Source organism: Natrix helvetica (assembly GCF_964273705.1).
Source record: "Natrix helvetica genome assembly, chromosome: 3".
Lineage (NCBI taxonomy): Eukaryota > Metazoa > Chordata > Lepidosauria > Squamata > Natricidae > Natrix > Natrix helvetica.
This window is the reverse complement of record NC_138549.1, coordinates 33,478,962-33,494,111: the sequence shown is the minus strand read 5'-3', so window position 1 is coordinate 33,494,111 and position 15,150 is coordinate 33,478,962. Positions and strand designations below refer to the sequence as shown.

Here is a 15,150-nt window from a genome sequence, read left to right as displayed (position 1 = left end):
TTTGCGCCTGGTCAGTTGTGCCTCATTTCAGAATTCTAGGTTGGATTTGTTGAATAATCCTTTTCTTGTCCATCCATGGCATCCCTAGGAATCTTCTCTAGCGTGAAAGTTCAAAAGTGTCAATATTCGTTCTGACTTTTTTCACTTTCATAAGAGTATCACAGGGAAAAATCATTGCCTTCACAATTCTGAAGGTTTTGTAGATACAAATACATGCAACACCTGAATATCTTTTTTCAAAGTCTTCATTGCTATTCTACCAAGTACTAGTCTGCAAGGCATTTCTTATCTTTGCTGTTGATAATCGATCTTAAAAGGCAGAAGCTATCTACCATGTCAGTATCTTCATTGCCAACATAAGACTGCTTGGTGTACTATAGTCATTAGTTTGCTCTTGATATTTTTATTTATCCAATTTATATGGCCAACCATCTACAAAACTCGGGGCAGTGAAAAAAATGAAAATAATCTCATTAAAACAAAACTAAGAAAAAAGTGATTAAAACTTGCACTGAAACTTAATAAAATATGAAATTGATAGACATATTCTTTCATAATTATGCCAAGAGTTGGGTGGCGTAAAATTAATTCTTATCATCAGCAGTATCCTGACTGCAATGATTGTATAAAAGCCAGATCTTTTAAAAAAATAGAGTAAGGGCTGTCCGTAGTTGGGGGGAGGGGGAGCTATTTCATTTTTTCCCTAATTCCATTTTTTTCAATATGCTTGACTTTCAATAGTCAATATTTCAGATAGTTGCATTTTCAGTTAAGAGTTGTATCATCAAACAGTACAGGTTATTGATGTTTTTTCTTATTTAAAACATTTTCAAAAAGCTACATTCAATATATTTTTCAGTTTCTGAAAGATCTATATTACTAATATTTAATGTGGAAGAGAACAAACATTCCTTGAATAACCCTTTGTTAGATAAAAACCTCAAAATATTTCTCAACAAAATTAATATATTACATGAAAGTTCTAGATCTTTATAAAATGTTTTCCCCAAGACAGAATGATAAGGTATCATTATAGAGTCTTAAGTATACATGAACATATCAATATTTTCATATGTGAAATATAATGGTATATTTTCTGATCTTATTCTATAAGAACTATTTTCTGAAGTAATTATTAAGTGTTATCTGATTACTAGTATATATTTTGCCACAAGATGGAGCTATTTACAACCAATAGTATTAGCTTTCCAAAATGAAAACAAGAGGAGGAACTTGTAATGCTGCAATAAATCCAATTTATGTCTTTAATAATGCCTGTTTAAATATTAGGCTTGGTTGTTATTAAAACTCAATCAGTTATCCAGATTTATTTACTTATACCTTCATTCAATTGGCATTGAATTCCATGGATTTTTAAAGTTTTTCTGAGTTATGAATATAGATAATTCATTAGAAATACCCCTTTATACCATTTTAATAACTACAAAGGTGCCCCTATTTATTGGGCAGCAGATTTACAACAACTAGTTACAAAAGCAACAGGCACCAGCTAAGATAATGCACAGTTGAAGCAAGAACGATCTGAAACCAAAGTGACTTTTATTTTTTCCAACCCTATCAAGGATGTAAAGCCTGGAATTTCTGCTTGCAGAATAAGTGTCTAAGACATATTGGGATCAAAGTTGGTGTGATAGATATTTGCAAACAAAAGATTGACTTTGGAAATGGCCTTGGGTAAAAACATTCCAGGGGGGAAAAAAATGGTTCCCAGCTTTGCTATGAGAGATACAGAATTTTGCACTGATCCATTTTAAATCCCTCACCACATTTCCCTCCTAGTCATGTGACAGAGCAGATCATATGTGGCCCAACCAATGGCACACATGATAGAAGAGCAGAAAGATAAGCACAACATATGTGCCTGCCCCAATTAGTCTCAAGGAAAGAGGATGAACAATATACAGAAGAAAATAAAGATGTATCCAATGGTCATTTTGATCAGAAATAATTTCCAGCAGCCATGTTTTGCATGTTTCCTTTGCCTTGATGTTATGAATAATGGACTAATGTTAAATAAGTATACATCTATTATGATTAATTACTAATTATTATTGATGCTATCTACTGTAGATCTTGGCTTGCCTAAGTAGGCCACGCCTGTGACAGATTGGGAAGTCAAAACTAACTGGGAAGTCAAAACTATCTGAGATAGCAAATCATTTTCATGTTGTTGCCAAAAAAATAAATAAATACAGACTACATTCATGAAGTCACTTAGGATCAAACTCAAGCTGAAAGATTTACAATTTTTACAAACAATTATTGCAGGAATAAAAAAGATGTGCTTACGTTAATGCAAAATACTTGCCAAGATTGAAGCAAATACAGGTTGTCAAAAGGAGAGTACAGTCAATCCAGACTTCATTTATTTATTTAATTTGTATGTTTCCAACTCACTAAAGATTCACCGAAGTTTACTCATGGATTAAAAAAGTTAAAAGTGTGGTAAATATAAACAAGTAATTATTAGTAATTGATCAAAGTTGTAACAATGCTAGGATAAATTGTGACAACAATGAAACATAAAAGTACGAAGAAATATATCACTAGACATAGCTTTAGGCAAAACAAATCAATGATGAAGTCTCTAAATGCGCTAAAAACCTGCTTGGAATGCTTTAAAAATGTTCCAGCTTCTGGAAGCTACTGATATAGAGCAAGCCTTAATTTTAATGCTTGCTCCACAAACCCAAAACAGCAGCAGCTGAGCAACAGTGCCTTCTGGCCTCCGTTCCCCTTATTTCATAAAACTTTCTCAATTCTACTTCCATTCAACTCATAATATCTAAGGAGGGGAATTGGATGGAAGGCAGTGTCAGAGTAAAGCTCTTGTATCTTTTCTCGTGGATCTTTAAGAAATCAAAGATTGGTTGAAATAATGCTAACTTCAGTTAAAGAAGACTAGAAACAGTAACAAGAATAATTAGGAATGGTTAAGTTACAGGTAATTCTTGATTCATGTGTAATCATGTTTTAGTTATCAGGGTAGTGACAACACTGGAAAAACAAACCATGACTGATTCTCACAAGTATTACAGTAGCTGTATTCCTATGATAAAAATTTGGTGTGTTACAACCAGTATGTTTTTATATTTAAAATGTCTCAGGTGAATGTAATCAGAATTTGCAATCTTCCCATATATGGCTTCTGACAAGCAAAGTCAGATTTGCTAAATGATTGTAGCGAAAAGGTTTGTAAAATTGGGAACGACTCATTTAACAGTCTTACTTAGAAACAAATTCCCGTCCCAACTGTGGTTGTAAGTTGAGAACTACCAATACATTAACTAGTTTTCTGGCAACACAATGTTTCAGCTTGGCAGTACAGGTTTATTTTTTCTTTTCAGAAGTATCTGTTTGGTATTTCTTTAGGAATACATGTTAATTTTTTAGACATTATTTTGGTTAGACAAGCCAAAATTGAAACCATTACTAAGTGAGACAATTGCTATATGAGTCACATCTGTTTTTATGAACTTTTTGCCATCGTTAAGCAAGTCACAGAGGTTGCTAAATGAATCACATGGTCATTAAATGAATTTGGCTCCCCGCTCCAGGCTTTTCTTGTTAGAAGCTCTCTAGGAAGGTTTTAAATGGCAGTCATGCTTATGACTCTGCAACTGTTGTAAATACATGCCAGTTGCCCAAATTTTTTATCATGTAACTGTGAGGAATCTTTGGTGGCCAAAAGTGTGAGGATCGGGTTGTAAATCACTTTTAATGCTGTTGTAAATTTGAACAGTCATTCTGTGAATAAGTCGAAAGTCAAGGACTATCTGTCCTTTATATAATTTAGAGAAATGCATTTGACCACTTGAGGTGCTACATAAAACTATTCCCAGAATTTATAAAGAAGGCACAACTAACACAACACCAGAACTGAAGAAGCTTCTTGGATGAGAAGCGAAACGTCTTCAAAGAAAAATCAGAAAGTCCAGTTGCCTCTTGGGGGGGGAAAAAGCACCTTTAGGACAACCATGACCTGGATAGCTAAACATCCATAGATATCTCCTCGCTCCCTTTATTCTCTTCCTACCGAGGCCTGCAGGGGGTGCGCTTCCATGAGTCCAAAGATCGTGCGCTTTACTGCTGGAAGAGCTGAGAGCCTCGGCCTCCTGCATATAGTTGAGTGGTGCGCAGCCCTTGGCCGAAGCCGGTAAGTGGGTCTGGGGGTGGAGGCTCAGATTTCAGTTGATGGCGGGGGCGAGAGAATGGGGGTGTCTGCCCCGGTGGCCTCAAAGCCCGCCTGGAGGCTGAGCTGCGGAGATCCATCCATCTTTTCCCCCGCCCTGGCTCCAAAATCTCGGCGTGGCAAAAAATTGCAAGCCCTGAGTTTTCTTGGGTGAATGGCGTGCCGGGATGAGGCGTGGGCGTGCTTGGCTTTCTGAGTGGGAGCCTGCCTTTCGCTCTGTGGGGAGCTTCAGTGAGCTGCCTCTGGTGGGTGGCACGCTCGGGGGGGTGAGCCAGGGCTGGGCTCAATTGCGAATTTCCCTGAATTGCACAGAATTCTTTTAAAGCGGCCCAAATAATGCGGTAATAGAGGAAAACCGGAAAGGAAGCCGGCTCTGTATTATATAATCGTTGCTCCGTGGTCGTTTAATTTCCTTTTGCCGTTTCTTCATGCAGATTCCATTCTAGCAACTTGATGCGGTGTATTCAAACCAAAGATAATGTTGGGGTGTTAATGTTGCTTGTTTTTGTTTTCTGATCAAGGATGGGATGTCTGATAAATAAGGTACTTTCCTACAGTTATCAATTTCCCTTGAGCTCTTGTTTTCACACACACACACACACACACCCACACCCTAGGTGTAATAAATTGGTGCAGAAGTCTTGCTGTGATTATGACATTTGTACCTAACTACCGTTGATCAATAATGCTAACCCTAATTTACAGGTCTCTTTTTGGAGTGGGGAAACAGGAGAAAATACAATCGAATGGTGCACAAAACTCCTCGGCAGGTGAAAGAATTTTTGTGTACAAAAAAGGAACAAAGCCCCCCCCCCCCCCCGCAGTGAAAAATGAATGGTAGTCTGTAGAAAACCATGCTGTGCATTGTGATTATTATGACTTTAAGGTAAAGGTTCCCCTCACACCTATGTGCTAGTTGCTCCTGACTCTAGGGGGCAGTACTCATCTCAATTTCAAAGCTGAAGAGCCAGCGCTGTCCGAAGATGTCTCCGTGGTCATGTGGTCGGCATGACTAAATGCCGAAGACACATGTTACCTTCCCACCAAAGGTGGTTCCTATTTTTTCTACTTGCAGTTTTTACATGCTTTCAAACTGTTAGTTTGGCAGAAGCTGGGACAAGTAACAGGAGCTCACTCTGTTACGCAGCACTATGGATTCGAACAGCCGAACTGCCAACCTTTCTGATTGACAAGCTCAGCATCTTAACCACCGAACCACCACATCCCATATAACTACTTGTTTTCAAAAGACAATCAAGAGGGATAAATCCACCCCATTCACAATGCCCAAGGCCTTGTTCCTTCAGTGACATATTCTCAGTTTAATAATATCACTGATCTCTTTTGATAGATTTCCAAAGTGTGTATTTAGAATATTCCTCAGCAATTTCTGAAGAATGGATCAGGGTAAGGGGCCTATCTTATTGTATAAGAGTGGAACAGTTTACTTATGGAAGTTGTGGGTTCTCCATCTCTGGAGACTTGGACAGCTACTTCTCAAGATGGTTTAATTGATTTCCCCACAGATTGCAAAGGATAGTTGATAATTCAGTTGTTCTATGTATATTTATGTATGTTCATAGAATATAGTAGGAACAACAAATCTTGCTTTTTAGGGAGAAGAAATTTAGAGGTGGAGGTACTTTATGGATCTTGTGCTACTATTAAGAAAGTTGTCACAAAGACAGTTTAATACCACAAGAAGACCCTTATTTCAATGTTTCTTCATACAAATCTTTCTGTAAAAGTTGGGTTGCTATGGAGAAGTTTGTTGAATAGTCATCTCATGCCAGCCATACATGTTTCCGACTTGTGGAAATTTATTTACTTCTTTATTGACTTAGGCTTCTAAACTGCTTCCATCATATACTAAAAAGATTAGAACCAAATTGTATGTGTGCGTGTGTATGTACATACGTTGGTCTGGTCTGGTCTGGTCTGGTTTGGTTTAGTTTGTCTGGTGCAAAATCCATTCCAGAAGGGTAAAACACTTTCAGGAAAGGAATAATTATTAGAGCCAAGTGTAAGGGAGTCTCAGGCCCTATAAACTATACTTAACACCATACATACATCAACCACACATAATGGCTGATATTCTAAAGATATATTTTTTTCTGTATGACTGGGTAGAAGAGCATTATTTGAAAAAGTGTTATTTTCCTAGTTTAATCCTGGAGAAAAAAAAACCTTCATGGGATTCATTATGGCCTCAGCAACATGCTTGAAATAAATACGTATGGCTGTCCTATCAACAGCTCACTTTTTAAAGAAATTAACAATTGCTTATAGATGTGAAGTTTGACATGGGAATTCCAGTAGCTGATTATAATCAGCATTTTTTCTTTTTAAAATATGACCTCTAGTGGTTACAACTCTTATTACCTAGCTTTCCAGATTGCTGAAAACTATCCATGTGTTATTATTATAAGGATTTATTACAGGTAGTAGTTGAATTTGTACACCTTGGCAGAATCCTTACTAAAGATGGGGAAATGGAAGAATTTTTTAAAAAAACTATGCAAATGATCTAATGCTGGTTAAGACTTCCCTAGAGGGTGTGTGTTTATGTATATTTGTGTCTGTCTCTGCCCATATCCCCCTTCAAGTTTTTGCCTACTGCCTGGCCTAGTCTCTGCAATTTTCTTGGCAAGGTTTTTTGGATTGTTGTTGTTTTTTACCTCCTCCCTAGGACTATGACTACCTGACCAAGGTCACTCAGCAGGCTTTGTGTCAAAGGCAGGACTTGAACTCATGATTTCCAGTATCTAATCTGATGCTTTAGCTACACCACCAAACCCTAGATTTATGGCAGCCAAAATCTGGATTAACCCAAAACAGCTGGATTTTGCTTCAGTTAGATTAGGACTCACCTTGAATGTCCTCGTCAAATGCTGAACTGTGGAAAAATTACATTTTTTCTTTGTCAACATTCCTTAAATGCCCAGAATAAAGGAAATATGATTATTATATGGCTGGCTCACGTGAAGAAAATGAAGAAAGTTTGTCTCCCAAAGCATACTGTACATGAAAGAAAAGTGAATGGGTGGGTGGGGAGTAGAAATGAGAAAGTTATGTTGGTTGGTTATGTTGATGAAATCCTCAAAAACAAGGTGAAAAGTTTGAAGAACAAAAGGACGGAGTGAAAGCTAATGTGGTAGCACAGAAGTATGGAGATGTATAGTAGATGGTATTGACAGAAACCTGATTCTTTTTACCCAATTCCTCTTCCTTATTATTAACTCTTTGCACATATTGCTTAATCTGGAAGGGACCAGCATGATAGGTATGTTTATATGTATTACATGGTCCTACAAATTACTTTACATTACTCTTCCCTTCTTAAACTGACCTCCCAGTTCCTTGGCACTGACCTAGTCACCCTTCTGGGTTTAATAAATAAATTATTATTATTTTTTGCTTTCTGCTTTCTCTATTCCCTTTCATCTGTACAGCAGCATCTGCTAGGAAGGTCAAAATAATTGGTCACAATGATGCAATTAAAGCCTTGGTATGTGCATGTTAATGCATACTCAAAAAGGGCAAGACTTTGATTCCATAGTCATGTCAGTCACCCTGCCTCTTAGACTCCCTTTCCCTGCAGAGACCCCTGCTGCGTTTATATCATCTTGTTAATATTAGCTTAGGAATTATAAAATGGACTCAATGTCATACATCTTGTCTAAAACCATCAGATTGATAGTTCTCAGCATAACGACAGGTTCCAGGATTCTGTAATCAGGAACCAGATGAGCTGTAATGCGTACAAAGGACTCTATAAAGTTTGGCCAAATGGATCCATGTTAGTCTAGGAATCTACCCCTTCAGATGTATCAGCTGTATTTAAAAAAATCACATTTTAAGAAAATCTGACTTTCCATCTAAGGAGACTGATAGTCCTTCAAAACACAAAATTTGTGCCTCGCGTCTATTGCAACTTTCACTGCTGTTTGAAAAATCAGCTGAAGTGTATGCATTTGATAGCTGAAATCACTTTAGCTTGGAATGATTTGCTAAATTAAAATCGCATAATAATTAAGAATTATGTTAAGAATAATTAACAAATATATCAACAGCTTCCTTACCTTTCAGTTGCCTCTGTGTGTGTGAACTATGCAAAATTGCTTTAAAATGAGAGTAGGAGGAGTGTTTGATAGATTTTGCCCCATTTTCAAAAACTCTTATTTTGAATGGGGAATATTAGGGTGATGCTTGGAGAAAACACTCAAATCAAGTATTTACAGTTCAATTTTATGCAAGGTAACCATGGAGCATCTGCCCTAACATTCACAAATTGCTTTGACATTTGAATGCAAAAGCAATTTGTCAGCTCTACTAAAGACCTACCTGGGTTTTAAAAAGCAAAAGAAAACACTCCAAGCCAGGTTTGCATATACATGTTAATTACTTCACTGCTCACCCACATCTACAAATCATCACGGAGATACCACAGAGAGAACATTCATACTGCCATGTATTAAGATAATATGGCTTTGCAATAAATTGATAAGCACCTTCATTTGTCATTCAAGATTCAGAGGAATCAAATGTGGATGTATGTCTCCGGTGAACCAGCATCTAATTTAGGATAAATATCTTTTTGACAAAAAAGTTAGTTAGTTAATGGTATTTTTTTCAAGAGGTAGGATTCAACAATAACAAAAATGGACAAGAAAATAAGCATCAAAGGTAAATCAGAGTACCTGGCTGGAGGACATGTGGGACTGTCTTTGATTTTTGGGTCTCTGCCGCGCATGCGTGGGAGATGCACGAAAAAAATAAGCACATAAATGCTATTCCTTGCCTGACGGTTTCCGAGTGGCCTTGTGAATGAAGCCTAGTAAAGGTTTGTCGTGAACTATGGTGGCCTGAACAATTGCTGCCTTTGCAGAGGTTTGCCAGACTGAGATGTTCAAAGGATCAGAAATGGTCGTTATTACAAGATATAAAATGAGTTTTGGTTTGGATTGTGTTAGAATGCATTAAGAAGTTTTCCTTCTGTTTCAGAGGTTTGTTTATTGGGGCAAGAATTCCCTGTGAACCAGTAAGGCATTTTGGGTTTTGTAGTCCCAACAACTTAAAGGCTTGAAAAAAACTAGATACACACATAGCAAATCTTCTTTATGGGTTACTGATTCTGGAAACAATGCAGAAAGGATGAAAAATAATGAAATCCAAGCACATGGTTATTGGGTAAGCCACGGTCCAATCCTTGTTACTTGGGAGACAAATGATGTGGGAATGCCAATTTGGTCTAGTGGTTAAGGCACCTGGTTAGAAAGCAGGAGACTGTGAATTCTAGTTCCACCTTAGCCATAAAAGCCAGTTGGGTGACTTTGAACCAGTTACTATCTCTCAACCCAACTCACCTCACGTGGACGTCAACTCCCAGAATTCGTGGGGAAAATAGGAGGATGCTATATTGGGTATACCTAGAGCAGGGGTGTCCAAACTTGGGAACTTTAAGACTTGTGGACGTCAACTCCCAGAATTCCCCAGCCAGCCATGCTGGCTGGGGAATTCTGGGAGTTGACGTCCACAAGTCTTAAAGTTCCCAAGTTTGGACACCCCTGATCTAGAGGTATTCGTAAAGGTACGAATGCCAGGGTGCTTATGATGGTCTTAGCTACAACTTTCTGTTAAGCTGTCAAGCCAGGCATAATAATATATCAGTTATGACTTGCTGCAGTTTTAAATTTTATTTTACTTATTATTTTACTAGCTGGATACCTGTGCTCTGCTTCGAAACTATGTGATCGGGCTTGATAAATTGACACTTACAGCTTGAAAATTAATGAGTAGTTACCAGGCTTGCCCCACAGAAGCCTCTCCTCTCTTCCCCCCCTTCTCTCCCTCAGGCTTGCCCCACAGAGACCTCTCCTATCTTATCCCCTTCTCTCCCTCAGTCTAACTCCTTAGCATCAAGAGTGTTTTTCAGGTGGAGAGGGGGAGTAGAACATCTAACTCGTTAGCATCAGAGTGTGTTAGTAATAATATAAGAAATACTAATGATCTGATGGTCATTTTGAAAAATACTTTCTTAGCGAGCACCTAGAAGCCAAGAGGAACATACGTGCCAAATTTCAAGTTTGTAGGCTTTACAGTTCTGGAGATTTCGATATAAAACTAATATGGCACATTAAACTAATCTCCAAAATGTATACCAAGAAATACTCCTAGACTCTAAGATTAATTGCATAATAAATTATAATATTACTATAATCAGCAATAATTAGTTTATTTTAAAAAAAGAACTTGAACACAGGTAACTGTCACACACTAGATTTGATTAACTTGTAACTAGCTTGATTTGTGCTTATACTTTCAATAGATTCAAAGGTTAGCCCTCACAAAACAATTGTGTTTTGCAAAGTGCTGTTTAGAGCTTAGAAAAACCCAAATCTTCCTAAATTTGTAGGTTTGAGCTGCTGCAGCTGTGTACATTTCCACTTGTTCCAAATGGCATGAGAAAACCCTGTGGGGTTTATACTGAATAATGATAATGAAAATGTATTTGGATTAATAAATTGGAAATCAACAACATTGCATATCTAATTTCTATCCCATCTGTTGCCAGCTATTGTTACCACTATTCTGAAGATATCTCTTGTTGTTCAAGGGTAGGCTAGCATTCGAACTGCATGACTGAAATTAAAATGTATTGCACAGAGGTGGGTTGCCAATTTTTTTACTACTGGTTTGGGCGTGTGCAACGCTTCTGCGCATGCGCAGAAGTGTCCAGGCTGGTCGGTGGAGCCTCCCACTGCCACTACTGCCAGTTCGCCCAATCCAGTGATAATAATAATAATAATAATAAATATTTATTTCTTAGCCGCACCCTCTCCCGAAGGACTCGGGGCGGCGTACAATAAAACATATGAAATAAATATATAGACAAGACATACATATTACAAAAACATATATCAATGATGCGTGAGAGGCATTTCGCTTTTATATATGTATAAATTTGCTTACAGGCTGCCTTTATTGTTTTTACAAATAACTCAAGATGGCAAACATACACAACAAACCTTCCTCCTATTTTCCCCATAACAAGAACCTTGTGAGATAAGTTGGGCTGAGAGACCAGCTGATTTCCATGACTAAAAGCTGAGTTGTCCACAGCTTCTAGTAGTCATTGCCACATACCTATGTTGCGAAGGGGTTGATGGTTGATTTGACTTCCTGTTCTGTGCTTTGCTATTTGAGGGTCCCTAGCCATAATGTTAAAATTTATGGATTTAAAAAGAATGCCAATGCTATCCTTCCCAAACAACAGATGCATATGTTCCACTCAAGGCAATGCTGAAGAAGTTGGCTTGAGCCTTAAGGTGGGACTAGAACTCTAACCACTAGATCTAAATGAGCAGATGAACTGTCAAAAGAGTAGAATTTTTGGATCAGTTTTCAGAATTTTGAGATTCAGTTTTCTATTGATGCATATTAACTAAGACCATTTTAAAGAGCCGGTTGTGAGGCCTGCAGCCAGTTCCTTTTGGGATCTTTGGCCTGCCACACTAATATTCTATTCTACTATGCTGTTTCATTAGTGGGGAATTGAGAGGGGGAATTGTAAGGAGTAGAATGTGATGTTGTCAAAATAAAATTCCTTTCTAGAATCCAAGGTCATCCTTTGTCTCTGCACCTCTGCACCTGACCCGAACTGGATGGTTGAAACTGCCGGCATGGCAGTGGAAGATTGGACCATGTGATGGACTTGTGGGTGTGGGGGAAAGATCATGAACCCTCCACTGGTTGGGGAAAACCCAGGAAGCTCAGATTCGGGTATTCCCAGATGTGCCAACATGACTCTCTTAATAAATTGGAACTTTGAGCAATACTTTGCCTTGGACTCTGATTTAATTTTGGATGTTATTTGGATCCCTGACATTAATCCAAATCTGAGCTTCCTGGGTTTTCCAGTTGAAAGTTCAAGATCTTGCCCCCACACCCACAAGTCCATCACATGGTCCAATCTTCCACTGCCAGTTCCACCCACTTCATAGATCTTCTGAAATAATGGATTGCCTCAAAACTTTCTTCTGTGTGAAGATATCAGGATTTGAATACAGTGATGATCTGAGCTTGTAGCTTCATGCTGCATGGCACCAAAAGGGGGAACCAGAGCAAATTAGTTGTTGGGTAAATAGGAAGACTATAAGAAAATGGCAATAGATTTAGGCAGCCAACTTACTTTAGGATTTTACTAGCAGCAGTGAAACTTTTAATTATTATCTTATTGGACCATAGAGATAGGGTAGGACTGGTGGAACTTTTATGGGAGCTCAGGATCCTATTTCAGAAGTTAAGACACCTTTCAACAAATGTGATACCAAATCAATGTGTACACTAAGTGTAGGGAAGTTTACATAGCATTTATGGGGTGTTTTCCAATCCTGAGTGCATGGTCTTTTGAATTTGTGGAGTATTGATGTTTATGCTTTTTTTACTTTCTTATTGGGGGAGGGTTTTAAAGTTGGATATTGACTCCCAACAGTTTGTCACATTTTCTTGAGTTTCAAATATTTCTTGAATATTTTATCCAGTTTTCTAGATCTGAAAGTCCCCGAAGAAAAGTTCTTGGCTGTGGCTTCCTTATTGTTCCTGTTCAGAAATGCAACAACTTGTACGTTATGCTATGAGCTGTCAACGATTGCTGAAAATCTGTTCTACAGACAGACTTGCCGAGACGGACTTGTTTTTGTTTAGAGTCGTGTGGCAAATACAATGGAAAAATGGCAGGAGCTGAAGAGCTAGCAGGAAGACTATGGTGGTCTTGCCTTTCTTTCTTTCTGCCTTTCCAGTGTTTTGCCTTAGAATGGCATGGAACAAGACACCTTCAGACATGTTCTTTCCCTTTAATGAGAGTATCCAATTCACCACCTCTGCTCATACATCCTTGCCAGTTTCACTCAGGATATTAATGGCTATAGTAATGCTCCTTATGATTGCCATTGGATTCTTAGGAAACACCATTGTCTGCACGGTTGTTTACCAGAAGCCAGCCATGCGTTCAGCAATAAATCTACTTTTAGCTACACTGGCTTTCTCTGACATTATGTTGTCTTTAGTCTGCATGCCATTTACTGCTGTCAGCATTATTACAGTCGACTGGAATTTTGGAGCTCACTTCTGCCGCATATCCGCCATGCTTTACTGGTTTTTTGTCTTGGAGGGGGTCTCGATACTTTCAATCATTAGTGTGGATCGATTCCTCATTATTGTCCAGCACCGAGACAAGCTGAACCCCCACCGTGCCAAAGTCGTGATAGCTGTTTCGTGGGTCTTCTCATTCTGTGTCTCCTTCCCTTCCGTTGTTGGGTGGACATTTGTGGAGGTGCCAAGCAGGGCTCCCCAGTGTGTCCTTGGATACTCTGAATTCCCTTCAGACCGAGCTTACGCAGTGATGCTGCTTGTGGCCACTTTCTTTGTCCCTTTTGGCATTATGTTGTATTCTTACCTTTGCATCCTGAACACTGTCCGTCAGAACACAGTCCGCATCCACAACCACACAGAGAACATCTGCCTCAGCCAGGTGAGCAGGCTAAGTCTAGTAGGACTGCAAAAGCCTCACCACATTGATGTAGACATGAGCTTCAAAACTAGGGCATTCACTACCATCTTTATTCTGTTTGTTAGCTTTTCCCTATGCTGGCTTCCGTACACAGTCTTTAGCCTGATGTCTGTCTTCAGCCGATGGTTCTATTACAGCCCCTCTTTCTATATCATTAGCACTTACGTACTGTGGCTGAGTTACCTCAAGTCCGTTTTCAACCCCATCATCTACTGCTGGAGGATCAAGAAAATCCGTGAGTCCTGTCTGGAGTTCATGCCAAAAACATTTAGAATCTTTCCTCAAATGCCTGGACGGACAAAACGGAAAATAAGGCCAAGCACAATATATATCTGCAGTAATCCCCCATCTGGAGTTTAGAAATAAACCATGGTCATTAATGTATTAGAAAGGAAAATGTGGAATGAATGAATCCAAGTGTGGTTGAACAAACTCTAGGTAGTTTTATCCTGGTAAAAGAAATCCTCGCTCAGCAGTTACCAGTTTTGAAATTAGAAATATTTCTTCTAACACTGCCTTTAATAGTTTTAATACTGTCTGTAGTAGTGTTTTATGAATAAGCTACACACCCAGATTGTTGGGGGTAGTATGCTGACTCTGTAAACCACTTAGAGAGGGCTGTAAAAACACTATGAAGCGGTATATAAGTCTAAGTGCTATTGCTATCATATTTGAGGATTGTCTGTGTTTCAAGTTGAATTACAGCACATAATTACACTACATTATCCTAAGTGTGGTTTTATCAAATCTACTGCCAATAATAACACTGCCTTTGTAATTTTATTTTCTTCCAATTAAAAGAATAAACATCAAGATGCCTGCTTTTTTATTTCAGTATCTATCCCTTCTATCAAATTGGTTGTCTTGCAAAAACAAGTATCAAATTGCAACCTGTATATCTTACAGGGAGAACCATTTTTGCACAAGTCCATTCTGACCCTATTAGTTGGGCTTGGTTTAGATCTCTCGGTCTACTTTTTAAATAATGGAAGATAATCAAGGTTCAAATTACAGAACATGGATGATTTCACCTTTTCCCCTGCTAGAGTCCTTACCAAAACTGCTTCTTGAACACACAAAAAGCCATTGAAATATCCCAGAAATAAGGATTGTAGTCATCAAGATCACAACAAGAAAAACAAATCCCTTACTATACATATGCAATCAGTTCTGATTGTAATTATTTGTTGTACTGATTTCAAATGAAAATAGGAAATAAACAAATTAAATACATTACAGCATTTAATACAGGTATCCCCTGAACTATGACAGGTCACTTAACAACCTTTCAAAGTTATAACAGCCCCCCCCTCCCCAAAAATGCCTACATACCAGTGGTGGGTTCTGGGCGGTATGGCCAGTACGG

At 38.4% G+C, this 15,150-nt stretch overlaps 1 protein-coding gene across 11 annotated transcripts; it reads left to right on the top strand.

Moving 5' to 3' along the window:
* The first annotated feature begins 2,829 nt into the window (after nt 1-2,829).
* On the top strand, nt 2,830-14,619 carry GPR45 (G protein-coupled receptor 45). 11 transcript variants are annotated; one of them, XM_081948429.1, is made up of 5 exons: nt 2,830-2,965; nt 4,919-4,983; nt 5,565-5,620; nt 9,218-9,403; nt 12,757-14,619. In XM_081948429.1, exon 5 carries the CDS (start codon nt 12,978-12,980, stop codon nt 14,142-14,144), a length of 1,167 nt encoding a protein of 388 aa, XP_081804555.1. In that variant the 5' UTR covers nt 2,830-2,965; nt 4,919-4,983; nt 5,565-5,620; nt 9,218-9,403; nt 12,757-12,977; the 3' UTR covers nt 14,145-14,619. The 11 variants fall into 11 exon arrangements, with proteins under 11 accessions (XP_081804555.1, XP_081804553.1, XP_081804557.1 ...); XM_081948431.1 differs by lacking the exon at nt 2,830-2,965 and adding an exon at nt 3,041-3,058; XM_081948430.1 differs by lacking the exon at nt 2,830-2,965 and adding an exon at nt 3,068-3,086.
* Nucleotides 14,620-15,150: the final 531 nt, after the last annotated feature.